We start from the raw sequence: 17,416 nt of genomic DNA, 5'->3' as shown, positions 1-17,416 counted from the left end.
CCAGAGTCCACTCCCAGACTTGGTCCTCAAGTGCCTGCTGAGCCCTGCTGGTGAATCCTGTACTATCAGCGGTAGAAAGCCCCAGGCTTTCAATCCTAATCCTCAGATGTCAGCCTCCTGAGTAGCTAGGGTTACAGGTATGAGCCACAGGTGTGCAACCCATAGAATGCAGTCTTCTCTAGAGTTCTGCTATTCCTAAAATCAGAGCCTGGAACAGGCCTTCCATGTAATTTGCCTTCCGGCTGCATGTGCGAGGGTCTTTCTCCTTCAGGCTAGTGATTAATAGACTCAAGTCATCTCTTATCAGTACATTAGTATCACTTAGCAATAGCTAAGTGCTGACCTCACAGTTCTTATAGACTCTTTTCCTCCCTTCTTAAATGCCCAACCCATCTACCACCCAGTACACCTCTCCATCTATAGCTCATCTGTTTTTTATTTTTTATTTTTCAGGTGAAAATTGGGGCAACTGCATTTTTACAGCATACCAAGAACTACTACTATTTCATCCATTACCAATTGGCTGGAACATGACTCAACTGCAGAATCCTATCCTTGGAGTTTACACTCAAGAGCATTATGAGTCCTGTAGAAACAGATTGAAGATAAAGCTATATCAGTTAGATAGATAGATGGTTTATTGTGGAATGCTCTTGGGAGAAGAGGGGCCATGAAAGCCATACACTAGACTAGAAGAAGCTACGCTGGCTGGGGGCTGGCTCCAGCCTGATCCCAGGGGAAGCACAGAAGCAGCATCTGATCCCATCCTTGGGTCCAGATTGGGTCTCCAGGATGGGAGGAAAAACTCAGCCTGGAGCTGGTTCCGTGGGATCCAGGAACACCCTCTGGGGCCTGTGGAGCGAGCAGACAACGCTATGACTGCAGTATGAAGACACCAGAAAAGGAGACAGTGCTGGCGTGCTGAGCAGCCTGTTTACAGGAGTCCACCGTTCTCGTTTGCTTCCTCAATAGCAAACACTTCTTTGAAAGTTTTCTCAAATTCAGACTCCAGTCTAAGTCCCATTTGGCCAAAATCTTGGTCCTGGAGGAAGAAAAAACACAAAAACATAATGGAGTCAAATATAATGATGCTCTCATCAGTGTCATCAGCCAATGGCCATTGAAGATGCTCAGGTTTCTCGTGCTAAATCACACTAGCCAAGTTAAAAGTTAAAAACACAGTTAAGAGTACCTTTGGTATGCTACAAGCCTGGTTATTCCTTTCTAATGACAAAAATGTCGACTCATTGCCAAACTTGAGGTCCCTGCCTATGGGACTTGGGTTATTTATTTCAGTGGGAGTTAGAAACTAGTAGTACTAATTCAGATAAAAGGACAGGAGGATGAGAAGGGGTTAGCGACCTCTTCCTTCTTGTGGCTTCTGTTCCTCTCAGATGATCCCTGTGAACCACATGTCTATTCACATGTAAAGAAATCTAGATCCTGGGATTTTTGAGAATTTTCACTGATGGAAAACAAGCAGCAAAAAATACTTTAAGACTAAGTGTGACACTAGTGGCTCAGGCCTGTAATCTACTCAGGAAGCTGAGATCCAAGGATCACAGCTGGAAGCCAGCCTGGGCAGGAATTTCTCCAAGCCTCTTATCTCCAGATAAGTAGCAAAAAGCTGGACGTGGATCTGTGACTCAAGTAGTATAGAGTGTTAGCCTTGAGCAAAAAAGCTTAGGGATAGTGTTCAGGCACTGAGTTCAAGCCTCAGGACTAGCAGAAGGCAGGCAGGCAAGCAGGAAGGGAGGGAGGGACAAACCAAGTGTGGGCACTTTCTCTGTGAGCTTTGAAGGTACAGAGTCACCTTTGAGCTCACTATTACTTATATCTGAAACTGAAAGAAATAAATCACTCACTTCCAGTACTTTGCTATAGGAAGATGCTGGAAACTCCAAGTGTTCCAGGTACCAGAAAATGAGGCGTGGAGCGACCCAGTGGAAGGAAAAGGAAGTACAAGGAGACCCACTTACCTTGTATGAGGCCCTGTGGTTCTGAAAGATGAGGCGCATGTCTTGTACAAATCCCTGCACTTGGGGGTAACCCCGTACATTCAGCGTTTTCTTGATTCTGTCCAACCACATGAGTTTTTTCTGACTTGTAGATGTGTCCCTAATCTGATGACAAAGAAACCAACAATGGGAAAGCTACTGGCATACCTAGGGTTTATCTTCTGTGGATTCCCATAAAAATCCCATGGGAAAGAGCAGATCTTGTGCTCTACTCCAGGGGATGAAGTGCACAGATTGCACAAGCACTCATTTCAGTCACGTGACCTCAGACAGGGCAGTCGCTGTTTTACTTACGTAATAATAATACGGGATCTTGGCAAAAAAAGTGCTCTCAGAACAGCAATAGACCTTCAAGAGGACGAACTCGCATTTCTGCAAGAGAAGAAGGCTGTCAATGAAATGCAGCTTAGAAAGGAGGAGTCCATATGCATGCCTTCTAGAAGCTTCCCCAAACGGTGTGGTTTACCACACAGAGCTGAGTTGGCTTGAGTTATTTTTCTACAAAGAGGTTTTTGTTTGTTTTTTGTCGGTTGTGGGACTTAAACTTTGGGCCTGGGTGCTGACTCTCAGCTCTTCAGCTCAAGGCTAGCATTCTACCACTTGAGCCACAGCACCACTCCCAGTTTTCTGGTGGTTAATTGGAGATAAAAGTCTCATGGACTTTCTTTGCCTGGGCTGGCTTTGAACCACAATCCTCAGATCTCAGCCTCCTGAGTAGCTAGGATTACAGGCATGAGCCACTGGCGCCCAGCCTACAAAGAGGTTTTAGTATGCCATCTGCCTGAAGGAGGTGTGTCTTGGCTCCTTCAGAGTGTCTTTCTCATGACTTCTGACCTGTGTGTGGCAGAAGAGAAAAGAGGATGCCTGGAGGATGGTGGTGACTCACCAGCTGTTCCTCGGGCCACATCTGCCTGTCTAGGATCTCAGGTTCGGAGTGAGTCTGTTGGCTGCCGATGGCCTCCATCCTGCAGAAGATACAACTCCAAGGGGTCCTGAGAGGTCAAATAGAAGGTGAACAGAGAGCCGGGCACTTGTAAAAACCCACTTTTCCTAGCACTGCTGCTGGCCAGTGGGCTGAGCCGTGTGTAAGCCTTCCACACGGGGTCCAGGGCGGTGGGCTCCCCCTCATCAGTGACAGCAGTGCAGGGTCAGTGCTTGGTGGCAAGGTGAGTGGGGAGCTCACTTTGCATACTCAGGGCACAGGGAGCCAGCCTGCCAGACCTGAGAGTAGGAAACTGGGCTTTGAACGCCAGGGATGTTGGGCCTCCATGAGGCCCATTGAGACCTGGTGGACTGTGGAAGCCAGTCTTATGTCTTCCTTTCCTGAATAAGAACAAAGCCAATTGGCCTTTCCTGTCCCCAGTCCCATGAACAAGAGGAATAATCAGGCAAAAGGTCTTACTCACTAACTTCTACCTCCCAGAGGAAGTACAGAGGAGTGATTTCCCCCAAATCTGTGGCCTCCCTTTCTCCCTGTGCCCGAGGACATACCACAATAGACCACGGGGCCTGCAGACTTCACCTCAGACTCATCTTCTAGGGGATCCATTCATAGATAGCAGTTCTAGAAAGCTAACTAACTCTAAGGACGTCACAAAGAGCTGCTTGTCACTTGTTCCAAACCCCTGGATCTCACTCAGTGCACGTGCGCAAGGAAGGGTTGCTGGGAGGGGGAGGGAGCCCATCTCACTCACATCTCAGCTTCTACTGATGGAATGTGACAGTCCCTGTGGAAGGCTCTGGAACAAGTATCACAGCAGAACAGTGTTCCCCTTTTGCGACACACTTCACATTCATCTGAGTTCCTCAGCTAGAAGGAAAAACAACCACAGCACCGAGATGCGGGAGACCCAAAAGGCCACCCTATCACAGAGCAGGCAGGAAGTTTGGGAGAAAGGAGCCCTGTGTCACATGAGAACAGTATTCCAAATAAAACCAGGGATTCAAACCCTCTCATGCTACCAAGGAGATTCAAATAGAAAATAGAAAACAAAAGGAAAATAAAACCATTTTTAAAAGCCTAGATTCAAACACAGAGAGACTATCAACAGAACAAGATTATTTTTATCAGAATCTGAATGTTATCTTGCAGCAAAAATGAACTCCTGAAATAAAGTGATAAATCTATTTGCCTTTTCAACAAGGATGAATCTGACTCATCAAAGTATGCTTTACTGAGAATTTAATAAGATGGAGTAAACTAGTTAGAGTGTACTGCATCCCACAGTCTTAGCCATAAACTCACCATGAATAGGATTTAGAGGGAGGAAAACTTGTTTTTTTGGACTATGTGATCTGTGCTAGGAGAGCCCTAGGCTTTGGGAGAGGGGTCTATGGCTACCGTGGGTGCTAGGCCCTGGTGGTGTTAGGACATTCAGAACCCTAGCTCTCAAACCTGACAGGTCCCCCATGCCAGAAAAATCAACACATGAGTGAGGGAAGTACCATCTCCAATGTCCTAGAAATGTGATCCCGACAATCACCCAAGATCCTACCCTTACCTTCTGGGGTCATAAAGGAGTTGGGGCTTTGGTCCATAAAAAAAATGAGCACATTCACCCAAATCAACAGATATTAAGTATTTCAACAGTCATAATATGTGGGATCTTATTCAAATTTAATTTTCATTGGAGCAGTTATAATTTGACAGTATTTGCATACACTTATTATGGATTAACTCATTCATTAAAAACCAACAGTATTGCCGGGCATCTGTGGCTCATACCTGTAATCCTACCTACTCAGGAGGCTGAGATCTGAGGATCATGGTTCAAAACCTAGCCTGGGCAGGAAAGTCTGTTGAGACTCTTATCTCCAACAAATTACCAAAAAAAGCTGGAAATGGAGCTGTGGTTCAAGTGGTAGAGTACTAGCCTTGAGCAGAAGCTCAAGGACAGCACCTAAGGCCCTGAGTTCAATGCCCAGGACTGACCCCCCCAAAAAAAAACAGACAAAAATACAACAGTATTTATAAAGCAAATAAATAAACCAATATATGCTCACTGTACAGTATACAAATTACATACATTTTCAAGTGAAGAACTAATGTGATTGAGCCTGCTGCTGTCCTAGAGAAAAGTGGCATCAATACAGTAAGCTAGATTGTAGATTTATTACACATGATTTCCATCAAACATGTGGTATAAACAAAAAACAAAATAAAAACATCAAAACAAAATATTTAAATCCCTGAGTGTATTCATTAAGCTCAGGTGATTTGGAGAAGCTCTCAGTCAGGCCCACATTAAGTTTTAAAAAGTCTGCTTCCCCAAAAGCAAATGGCACCCCCAAAGCCAAAGTGAATGTGAGTGATTAAGGAGAAAATGCAAGCATTTGAGATGCGTTGAAAGGAGGCATGTATTTAGCAGAAGGTGGGCAAGCTTATAGGGAACACGAATCAAGTGTTTGCAATATGGCACTGATCTCTACGCATCCCGAGCATTCACAGCTTTTCCACAGTGGTGGTCTTGGAACCAGATGCCTGAAGGAAAGAGTCTACTATACAACAAATACTTAGAGCCTTAAACAAAAATAATTTGATTCCCCACAAGGGACTGCAAATGCCCCCAGGATCACTAAAAACAGGACAAAAGGCTAGCCCCAGCATGCACCCATGGGGTATAGCTGTAATCTAACTACTCAGGAGGCAGGGCTCTGAGGATGGCATTTCAAAGCCAGCCTGGAAAAATAAATTTGGGAGACAGATCCCCAACTAGCCAAAAAAGAACCAGAAGTAGAGGTGTGGCTTGAGTGTTAAGAATACTAGTCTTTAGAGAAAAAACTAAGCAAGATCATAAGGCCCTGAGTTCAAGCCTCAGTATGTGCATTAAAAAAACAACAACTAGCTTCTCTTCTCCATTTTACATCTGCCTTTGCTCTGAGCCATCCTCTCCTGCAATGACCTGGGATCCATCCACCTTGAAATCCAGGAAGGTCAGGGCTGATGGATAAACATTTTTGACAAGAGTCAAAACTACCCCAGGCAATGGTCATACCTGACCAGTCTTGAGGTATGAGGAACACACTGCAGCTTTGGCCAGGATGGTCTAATAAGTATTCATATCTTTTGTCCCCTTCCCCCAAATTCTTCCTCTATTAAAACCTAAAGCTCATGTCTGCACCCTGAAGTGCTTACCTTACTTCTTCCCATGCCAGGCCTGCAACATGTGATAAATCTCCTGCTGCCATTCATCGATTCTTGTCTCTTGGTATATTGAGGGAGACTGGCTAAACCAAACTGGGGAGTGGAACCCCAGTTACATAAAGATTAAAGTCAGAGCCAGGTGCCAGTGGCTCACACCTGTAATCCTAGCAACTCAGGAGACTGAGATCTGAGGATCAAGGTTTGAAGCCAGCGCTGGCAGGAAAGTCTGTGAGACTCTCCTCTCCAATAAACCACCAGAAAATGAGAAGTGGTGCTATGGCTCATGTGGCAGAGCACTAGCCTTGAGCTGAAGAGCTGAGGGTGAACATCTAGGCCCAGAGTTCAAGTTCCATGACCGACAAAAAAAAAAAAAGATTAAAGCCAGAGCTCCATATTACATGCTGCCTGGAAATCTGGTAGAACTGGGAGAGCCTAAGTAGAATGGTAGACCACGCCTAGCACTGGGGAGGCTAGCCTAGAGAGAGAGGACTGTCATAAAAACAAAGTTGGGAGGGACTAAATGACCTATCTCTAAGTTTCCCTCTTGGCTAAAAACATCTCAAAGGACCATATGTAACTTCTGCTTATCTTCAAATAGCTGGTTTCAGTTCCCTGCCAGCCACAGATTTATTCAAATCAGTCAGCCAGAACTTCCTTCAGGGAGTGGTTGGCATTATTTCCTCCATGATAATCAGCAATAACGTGAATCATGAATCAGGAAGTATCTGAGTGACTGACAAATCTGCAGTCACAAGTGTTTTCCTGGGCCCACCTTCTGGGAAACAGTGGAGACAGTTTGAGAAAAGAGAGGTCTACTTCCACACAGAAAAATTTCTTCTCCTCCATACATGGATCGAGATAAATATGAGAAAGATATGGAGATTGGCCCATCCACTGATGAATCGTGGATAGAAGAGAAGGAAGCCATTGAAAAGCGAGTAGAGGCAAGGATGATAGGGTCAGCTCTTCTCTAGGATGGACCATTTTGACCTGTTCAAAAGATGCCTGGGAGCTGTGGCTCAAGTCTGTAATCCTGGTTGCTTGGGAGGTAGAGATTGGAGGATTACAGAAAAAGGCCAAAGTCTGAACCAAGGACTGGATGTGGTGGCATGCGCCCTGTCATCTCCAGGGATACTGGGAAGCACAAGTAGTAGTAGCCCAGCCCAGTATGGCTTGTACACAAAGCAAGACTCTACCTTGAAAATAGCAATGCACAAGAGGGCTAGAGGGGTGGCTCATATGGTAGAATGTTCACCTAGCATGCTTAAAGCCCCGAGTTCAACTACCACTAATGCCAAAGGATAAAAGACTCCTGGCCTGTGGCACCATTCTTTTGGGCTCACTCTAAGAGCCTCACCGCTCTACTTTCCTTTCTGGCTCCTCTTTTAACTTTTAATTAAACAACAAAAGGATAGAATTCCTTGAGCTTCTATCTCTGGCTATGGTCAAAGTCACCTTGCAGTTACCCATTTGGGTCTTCAGCTCCCAGGTGTCCATGCACAGTTCTGTCCAACATCTCCTCCGGGGCTCCACAGCATAACTCCAATGATCCTGGAGCGTTTTAGCTTCTCCTCCTGTTCCACCCCAGCCTCGGACATGTTCTTTCGCTAGTATTTCTATTTAATGAAACATCCTCCACCACCACAGACCTGAGAATCCATCCTGCTTCTGCCCTCGCTCTCATCCCCCAAATCCAGACCAACCCTGAGATGCTGGACACTCATTTTTAAGCTTCTTTCAGTATCTCTTCTGTTCCTGTAATGCCCACTGAATACAGTTGGAGAGGAAACCCTACTGGGACCCACCTTCATGGACAGAGTAAAGGGAGGCCTGTCTCCCACAGGCAAAAGCTCTATATTCTACCCATGTGAGTGACAAAAGTCAGCAACGTGCCAGTGGACTAAAATAATTTGGAATATATCTATGTTATTTCTAGGGATGTGGAAAATTATCAAAGATTTGAAAAGACCAATATTAATAATAATTTTGAGATCTGCTTGGGGCTTCTGGGTAAAAATACTTTTGTTAAGTAAATTTGTTTTGCTTTTTAAAATATCAGTGGATTAGGGAAATAACTCGGTAGTAGCGGGTTCAATTCCCTGTACCCCTCAAAATAAAAATAATCAATAGGTAATAAATAAATGAAAATGACCTTCTATGGCTACGCCCTGGGCCCCAAGAAAATTCTCACCCAAAGCTTCCTGTCAGTTCCATGGGGGATGCTTAGGTCCATTCCCATTTGGAGCTGAGGCTGGAATGGGACCTTTCCATCCCTTTTCTTCTCATCAGTGCAAGAGACTTCATCATCACTGTCTCAAAAGCGGTAACTTCTGTCCCCACAAGAACAAGGAAATGACCAAAGGAAGAAATGAGTCTTGAGGCTTGAGTCCCTAATCTCTTTAACGGAGGGGAAGTGATTCTTAGCCAAGTTCTCGTGGTTCACACCTGTAATCTTAGCTACTCAGGAGGATGAAACTCTCTGAAGTCAGCGTGGGCAGAAAAGTCTATGAGACTCTTATTTCCAATTAACCAGCAAAATATACAAGTGGAGGTCAAGTGGTAGAGTACCAGTCTTGAGCAAAAAAATAAAAAAAAAAAACAAACTCAACTAGAGCACAAGGCTTTGAGTTTCTTCGCCTGGAACTATTTGTGGAGGGCATATAAATGACTCATGTCCTGGTTCCAACACCAGAGACTTTAATTAGTGGGTCATTAGCGTCATGAGGAATTGGGTATTCTATAAGCATGGAACAGGTCATTCTCAACATCAGAATCATCTGGGGTCTTTTTTTTTAAGTCATAAATGTCAACTCTTAGCCCTGACCAATTATATCAGAATTACCTCTAGGGCTGGGATCCAAGCAAAAATATTTTTCAAAGCACTGTGGGTGATTCCAGCAAGCAGCCCAGGTTGAAGCTTAGCCTGAGCGAAGTCTGGCAACTGAGACACAGAGATATTAGATATCATTGTCGTTGGCCTAAATGTCTGAAAGAAGATTATTAACATGGAAGAGATGCCTTCACTGGAAAGTTGCCATCTCTTCCCTAGAACCTCTGTCTGTGTCTACACCATCCCCCATAAGCCACATAAACACTGGATGCCAAGACTTGATGACTACCAAAGGCCCCCTCAGAAGAGTGAAAAAAAAACACAAAAAATCGTGTGGGCAAGATATAAATCTTGTTGGAGCTTGCTTTGGCAGTGGATGTGAAACTACTCAACCCTTACTCCTCTTCTGGGTAGCACCTGCGAGTATCACACTGCACGCTACTCTACATGACAGCCATTCTCACAAGCTCACTCTGACCAAAACATCCACCTCACTGCCATGAAAAAAATCAGGGTGTGATTTTGCTTAGAGAAGGAAATCATCATTTTTGGAAGAGCCCAAAGCAAGCAGCCATATAACAAGCAGGGGATGGGTAGGCCTGAGGAATCCAAACCCCTTGCATCTTATCAAATATCAGCCAAGCGGTTGGAGGAAGAGGCTCTGTGGTTTGCTAAGCAGTCATGGTTTCTGTCTTAAACAGCTCGGTCCCCAGATGACTCCCTTGAGACTCGTCACAGAGGGTCCATGAAGAACCCACCTGTTGTTCTTCATGCATTTCCTGCAGGATCAAGGACAGAGCTGTGCCTGAACTCACCATCCTGTGCCTTTGGGCTGATGCTCAAGACCATACTGAGGTTGGCCTGTAACTGGGAGGGATTTAGGGAGTTCCCTTTTTAGTCCACTGACCACTTTAAAAGGCCTTTCTCCTCTCAAACATGTTCCCCTGCCCCACTCCTCTTCAGCCAGCCCTTCCTGTTCCTGCTTCAACCTCCATCTCCAAAGATATCAGTGGTCTAAATCCCTGCCTCACCCGCCTTTGAGGGAGATGAGGACAGGGAAAGAGTTTTAGGAAAACACAGGAAAGTCACTTCCGGCAGAGACACCCAAGCCCAGATCCACGCACATGGCTTAGAGGACACAGCTGTTTGCCCTGCTCAGCACATGCAGCAAAGCTCTCCAACTGAGAATGAACCCATAACCAATGAAAAGCAGCCAGGATGCAGGTAAGACACATGGGAAAGGCCTGAGTTTTTGAGGTGTACTTACATCAGGGTCAGTTTGGGTTTTGTTGTGATTCATCTTTGTTCTCCGCTGGAAATGAAAAGGCTAAATGAAACTATTGAATGTGATGGTTGAAAAAATCACTTACTGCTACGGTTATCTTCTGAGGGCTGTAAATAATAATTGTTTAAAAATGTTTTCTTTAGGGTGCCAGTTTCATGCCTATAATCCTAGCTACTCAGGAGGCCAAGATCTGAGCATCACAGTTGAAAGCCAACCCAGAGAGGAAAGCCTGTGAGACTCTTATCTCCAAATTAACTACTAAGAAGCCAGAAGTGCAGCTGTGGCTCAAGTAGTAGAGTGCTAGCCTTGAGAAAAGAAGCTCAGGAATAACACCTAACTCTTAAGTTCAAGGACTGGAATGCACGCACACACACACACACACTCTCTCTCTCTCTCTCTCTCTCTCTCTCTCTCTCTCTATTGGGAAGTCATTGGGCAGCTCTTCTTCCCAACACTCACCTTCCTTTCCCTGCTATCTACATCTCAAGCTGCCAGACCAGTTGACTCGCAGAGGAAACACAAGAGGATTATATTGGGACACAGAGTAGAATAACCTGGCACTCTTCCCTTCTGAGACACAATTAGCCTCTTCAGCCTAGGGCAGAGTGGCTATGAACAATTGTACTCCAGGGGACAATTGCCTGAGAAGTGGCCATGTCACTGCCCACCACTGACTTGTCTAGAATTTTCCACCACCTTCCATTAGTATTCTTTCATGTTTGCAATGATATCATATGCATGAATTTGTCTCAAAGACAAGTTCTGACTACATAAGGATAATGAAAAAAGAAAAAAGAGAGAAGCTCTGTGAGGCACTAAGGATCTAAAGAGATAGAAATGTATTTTGGGTTCTGCCATTCTAGGGAGATTATGTTCTGGCCAATAGACACACAGAATACAACAGCATCTTGTTGCTGTAAGAGCTGCCCCATCAATAAGGATAGATCCTGTTGGTTGGAAATTTCCAGCTCATTTGGATAATCTACACTGTTATTCGTGTGTGTGTGTGTGTGTGTGTGTGTGTGTGTGTGTGTGTGTGTTGGTCCTAGAGCTTGAACTCAGGGTCTGGGTGCTGTCCCTTAATCTCTTTGCTTCAAGGCTAATTTTCTACCACTTGAGCCAGAGCACCACTTCTGGCCTATTCTGAGTAGTTGATTGGAGCTAAGAGTCTCACAGACTTTCATGCCTGGGCTGGCTTGGAATGATGACCCTCAGATCTCAGCCTCCAGAGTAGCTAGGATTACAGATGTGCACCACAAGCGCCCATCTTGCACTGTTATTCTTGATACCAGGGGGAAGATAGATCAACTTGTCTTTAACATACTCACTGAAGAGTCAAACAATAACTTCCTTCCCAGTGGCTGAGAGCTCAAACCTGCCAGATTATAATGCAAATCACCAATAATGTGGAGGCCTGAATCTGAAATCCTCACAGGAATATGAAGCCCAGGGACAGTGACAGGTGTCTGTGACTGTCTTAGATGGTCAGTGCTACCTGTAAATGATAAGAATGACACTTCCCCCTGGGTATCATGCATACCCAGTCTTGGAAACACTCTTACCTTGTCCTGATTCAACACTCTATTTATTTGTTGCTTTCTTCCTTAGAGAGAGAAATCACTCTCACAGATCAAAGGAAGTCCATCTACACAGACCCTCTACTGGAGCCAAAGTAGAAACCTTTCCAGGTCCATTCTTCACTGGACATGCCTTTGAAGGCCTCTGTCCTCAACAGCACTATCTCACCAAGGGCAAGTAATCTTCCCTTGAGAAGGTACACTGTTATCGGGGTGACCATCTCAGTGCAAGGTGGGGGACAATATAAAGAAGCAGAGAAGAACTCAACTCTGGTGGTCTAGCTTGTAAAATGATAGGTGGTTTCATATGCATCCACAAGAAGTTGTCTATTGTTCTAGAATCAGCTGAACGACTGTGGGAAAACTTGGATTCCATCAGATCCCATTAAAGTAAAAAATAGATTGTAAAGTCATCTTGAACCATCTAGACTTGAGTGGAAATGGATACTCTCACCTTACTATAGGATATTTTTATGCACTTCATAATTACATTCACTTTTCCAACTTTGCTACCCAAAACACAGCTACATCCTTCACTTAAAAACATGGATGTGGTTTGTTTTGATGGTTCCTTATCACTATCCATTTCACATGAATCAGCATTTAAAGAGGACCTAGCTTTGTATACACCATAATGTTCAAAGAAGCAGCCCTGAAGGCACATGGCAAAAATAATAACAATAAAGAAAAATAAAGGTAAAGAAGTGGAGGAGGGGGCTGGGAAGTTGGCTCAGTGGTAGAGCGCTTGCTTGCCTTGCATGCCTGAGGCCCTGGGTTCGATTCCCCAGCACCACATAAGAAAAAAGCCGGAAGTGGCCCTGTGGCTCAAGTGGTAGAGTGCTAGCCTTGAGCTGAAGAGCTGAGGGACAGCACCCAAGCCCAGAGTTCAGGCCCCACAACCGGACCCAAAAAAAAAAAAAAAAAGAAGTGGAGGAGGTAGAAGGCAACTGTGATTACCCAATTGAGGTGCCATATAATAAAATATTGTACATGAAGAGAACTTGTAGAAAATTATGCAATAACCACCTTTTTCCTCTTGGGATATGTTCTTGTCCTCTTGGGATATGTTCTTGGAGGACGAGGTAGAAATCCTTTCTGAAAGATTAAAAAATCCCATTAAATGGTTAATCTGTTTCCATTGTGTGGATCAACCTCTTCCCAAACATTTCTGTCTGTATATTTCACTTCCAGTTCAACTCCATGATGTCAAAATGAGCTGTCATCCCACCTTACCTGCTTCAAGACTTCCTTCAACCAAGGATAGGTGGAAGAGTCATCTTTAGAACCATTCCCTTTTGGTGCTTCTTTCCTAAGGCCTGAGAGGTTTCCCTTCACAACGTTCTGTATCACTTACCTCTTTCTCCTTCTCTGTACTGTCATTCATACTTGACTTCCATGTCCAACACACATTCATTTATTGCACACCTACTGTGTGTCAGATACTCGGATTGATTTGGGGCATGCAAAGGTAACAAATCAAGAGGGGAATAGAGAAGATATCTCATGGAAGGGGATCTCTCTCTCTCCTTCTCCCTCCCTCTCTCTCTCTCTCTCTCTCTCTCTCTCCCCTCCCTCTCATCAGAGACCAGGACTCAAACTCAGTATCTGATGATTTTGTTCATATGCTGGCATTCTATCACTTGAGTCACACCTCCAGTCCAGGAAAGGGAACTCTCAAGAGGTACAAGAAGGGTCTCAGCCATGGACTAGGAGAGATAAGGAAGGTCTAGGACAGCAAATCAGAGGCATATTTAAGGTAAGCATTCTATATTGAGTACAGTGAACTGGTAGTGATGTCATTTCAAAGCCACATGGCTGTCCAAAATAAGGTTTTAGGGAGCTAGATATAGAGTGCATACATATACAGCATGTGTAAGGCTTTGGGTTTGACCCCTGGCATTAAAAATCAAATTAAAAAAAAACAGTGTTTTACATGTCATTTCCAAATTCAGAAGTTTTCACTGAGTCCTTGTCTAGAACTTGAAATTGAACTAATTAGCCTGCCTTCAAAGCCCTCCACAGACAACCTCAACTGATAGGTAGACTGATTATATGGGGTCAAATAGAATCTACGTCCACAGAGCTACTTCAGCGATGGTTCTGCTTTTCATGCCTTCCTTTCTCTAAAGTGGCTCCTTCCATTTGTTTGACTGTGGAGTCTTTCTTTTAGTACATGGAGTTCTCTGCATGCAATCACATCAGAATGGCCATTCTTCCCCTCAAGGCCCTGCATCTATCTTTTTACAGCTGTGCAGTCTGGTTATGAATTGGGCCTCTCCCTTCTCACTGGCTTCAAGGCTTCAGCTACTATAGACGAAGAGTGGCCTTCTGACTAGGGTACTACAGGAAGGGGTGGGGCAGGTGCTGGATATGGATACCTCCATCAGCTTCAGGAGAGACCATCGGCCACAGCGCACACTTATCTTCCAGTTCTTGGATCTTGCATGGCCTCCTTTGGCTTCAAATTCAATGGGGGTAAACCAGTTTCCATCCTCGCTCAGTATGCACTTCGCTAAGGCTCCTCCTGAAAGAGCAAGGTAAGCTGATTTGGAATCAGAACTGTGGTCTTCTACCACCCTGGACCTGGAGCCCAAATCCCCAAATGAAGTTCAAGGTCAACAGCGGAAGAGTCAGGCCTCCCCTCCCAGACTTTAGGTGTCTCAAACTCAATCTGAAAGACTCCTGAAATATGCAGATTTCTCTAATCTTTTTCATATATGAAGAAAGTTACAACTGTTCAAAGCAACCCTGTAAAACACATTTCAGAACCGAAGGAAAAGCAAGTAGATCCAGAGGATGAATGGATTTCAATTTGTGATTTAATTCAGGGGACAAAGACTAGTCCACAGAATTAAGGGCCCTGGGGCAACATGGAGGGAGGGCAGAATTCTCAAGTGAGGTTGAGATCTCAGTGGATATTCTGTAACTCAGAAGGTCACCCACAAATATTACAAAATATAAATTGTAGAGGGCTTTTGTTCCCTTTAAGTCAGGAACTAGTAGCTCCCACCTGTAATCCTAGTTACTCAGGAAACTGTGGATCACAGTTTGAAGCCATCAAAAGCAGGAAAATCTGTGAGACTCATCTCCTATTAATCAGTAAAAACTAGAAGTGGAGAGATAGCTCAAGTGGCAGAACTCCAGCCTTGAGTAGAAAAAGCTAAAGTAAAGCACCTAGGCCCTAAGTTCAAGCCCCTGTACTGGCACACATACACACATAGATAGTCATATGGCCAACATTTTAATTACTAGAGAAATACAAAATAAAACCACAGTGAGATATTATGTCATGCCTTCAATGATAATAACAGTAATTAAAAAATTAAAAAGGACAGAAAATAACTGTCAATGTAAAGAAATTGGAGGCCTTATGCATTGCTGGTGCAGCTACTGTTTTGTTTTGGTTTGTTTTGAACACTTGGATGATTCCTTAATAAGTTAAATGTAGAATTACCATAGAACTCTGGATACCAGAATTACCTAGCAATTCCATTCTTATGTATGTACCCCCAAAGAATTGTAAGCATACATTCACAAAAATCTTGAACATGAATATTCAAAACAGCATTATACATAGTGAAAAAGTGGGAATTGATGCATGAATAAACACAATGTAATATTTCCATGCAATGGATTATTACATTATTTGGTAACAAAATGTATGTAATAGTTTGATACTATTGGGTAGTAAAAAGCATGCTTCTACATGCATAAGCCTTGGAAACATAAAGCAAATGAAAGAAGTCAATTATGATTGATGCATTATAACATTTTATTAATATAAAATGCTTAGAATAGGAAAGTTTGTAGAGTAGAAATCAAGGCTGAGTAGTGGGTAAGCACAGACTGTTAATTTGGTCATGAGGAGACAACAAAATGTACTAATATTAAAATTTGGGGATGGCTATGCAATTTTGGGACCATACCAAAAGAACATCCCACTGATTTGTACACTCTAAATTGTACAAATTTTATCTCAGTAAAACTGCTTTAAAAAATAATCATGGCTGGATGTTGGTGACTCATGCCTGTAATCCTAAGAAGCTGAGATCTGAGGACTGCAGTTTGAAGCCAGCCCAGGTAGGAAGTCCATGAGACTCTTATTATCAGTAACTCATCAAAAAAGCCAGAAATGGAGTTGTGGTTCAACTGATAGAGTGCTAATCTTGAACAAAATGAGCTCAGGGACAGGGCCCAGGCCCTGGGTTCAAACCCCAGGACCAGCACCAAAAAAAACAACCAAAAATAACAATAACAATAGCAATAATCATGATCAAAGATTTATATTCATTGGCATCCAAAGGCCCATAGTAATAGAGATCCAAAGTCAAGTACACCACAAAAGATCTTTTTTTTTTTTTTTTGCCAGTCATGGGCCTTGAACTCTGGGCCTGGGTGCTGTCCCTCAGCTCTTCAGCTCAAGGCTAGCACTCTACCACTTGAGCCACAGAACCACTTCTGGCTTTTTTCTGCTTATGTGGTGCTGAGGAATCGAATCCAGGGCCTCATGCATGCAAGGCAAGCGCTCTACCACTGAGCCACCTTTCCAGCCCCCACAAAAGATCTTTTTAACAAAACTTTAAAATCTACAATCACGAAATGTGTTATATCGATTATGTAAATTAGTCCTCATGCTATACAATGAGTCTGATTTTGAATTATTGTCCTTTTTTAGATGTGAATTGCATATGTGAAAAGGCCTAGAAGTTGGGCACTGGTGGCACAGGCCTGTAATCCTAGCTACTTAGGAGGCTCAGATATGAGGCTAGCCTCAGCAGGAAAATAAGTGAGATTTGTATGTCCAATTAAGCACCCCACCCCCCAAAAAAAGCCTTGGAATTGAGAATGAAAGTCACTCTTGGCAGAACTAGCCTGGAAGTCAAGTTTTCTGATTCTAATGCATGATCTTCTTACTATGTTAAGAACCTGCCCTGGTGTCGATGACCCAGAACAGAAGCTACAGGTAGTAGCTCAGGACCTCTTCCCACTTATGATTGGCTCAAAGTAAAACAATACTTCCCATGAGTGGATTAATGTCCCTGACTGGACTGGGAATGTGGCTTAGTGGTAGAGTGATTCTAGCAAGCACAAAACCCTAGGTTGCATTCCTCAGTACTACATACAGAAAAGCCAGAAGTGGTGGTCTGGCTCAAGGAGCTGAGGAACAGTGCCCAGACCCTGACGACTAGCACAGAGAGAGAGAAAGAGACAGAGAGAGACAGAGACAGAGAGAGACAGAGAGAAAGAAGAGGGAAAGAGGGAGGAAGGGAGGGAGGAAGGAAGGGAGGGAAAGAAGGAAGGAAGGAAGGGAGGGAGGGAGAGAGGGAGGGAGGGAAGGAGGGAGGGGAGGGAGGGAAAGGGAGAAGGAAGGAGAGAAGGTGGGAGAGGGAGAGGGGGGTCCCTGACCTTCTCTTTGGTTTTGGGGTACCAATAGATGAGCATCCATGTGGGATTAGTCATCTAAAATTATTTACACAATTTTTTAAAAAAATTCTTAAGGGAATCTCTTTCTCTTGAGAGGCCCATTTCCTTTCCATAATGAGTGATCCTCATGAGCAATCC

General features: G+C 44.0%; 1 protein-coding gene across 8 annotated transcripts in view; it reads right to left on the bottom strand.

Annotated features, from left to right (window-relative positions):
- Positions 1-620: 620 nt before the first annotated feature.
- LOC105980807 (nuclear body protein SP140-like) overlaps positions 621-17,416 on the bottom strand; it is a 54,954-nt gene continuing 38,158 nt past the window's right edge. For 3 of the 8 annotated variants that reach the window (XM_013009755.1, XM_013009747.1, XM_013009780.1), the window contains 9 exons: positions 14,233-14,378; positions 12,881-12,949; positions 10,260-10,304; positions 9,005-9,103; positions 3,713-3,828; positions 2,905-3,010; positions 2,313-2,390; positions 1,980-2,123; positions 621-1,042 (listed from right to left, as the gene is read on the bottom strand). In XM_013009755.1, coding sequence (XP_012865209.1) covers positions 935-1,042; positions 1,980-2,123; positions 2,313-2,390; positions 2,905-3,010; positions 3,713-3,828; positions 9,005-9,103; positions 10,260-10,304; positions 12,881-12,949; positions 14,233-14,378 — 911 coding nt within the window. In that variant the 3' untranslated portion in view covers positions 621-934. Of the gene's footprint in view, positions 1,043-1,979; positions 2,124-2,312; positions 2,391-2,904; positions 3,011-3,712; positions 3,831-9,004; positions 9,104-10,259; positions 10,307-12,880; positions 12,950-14,232; positions 14,379-17,416 lie in introns of all 8 variants that reach the window. The other 5 variants (XM_013009762.1, XM_013009787.1, XM_013009771.1 and 2 more) reach the window with 5 other exon arrangements.

Source organism: Dipodomys ordii, unplaced genomic scaffold, assembly GCF_000151885.1.
Source record: "Dipodomys ordii isolate 6190 unplaced genomic scaffold, Dord_2.0 Scaffold1, whole genome shotgun sequence".
Lineage (NCBI taxonomy): Eukaryota > Metazoa > Chordata > Mammalia > Rodentia > Heteromyidae > Dipodomys > Dipodomys ordii.
Note: the sequence above shows the minus strand (reverse complement) of the source record. Positions and strands in the feature narration are given on the sequence as shown.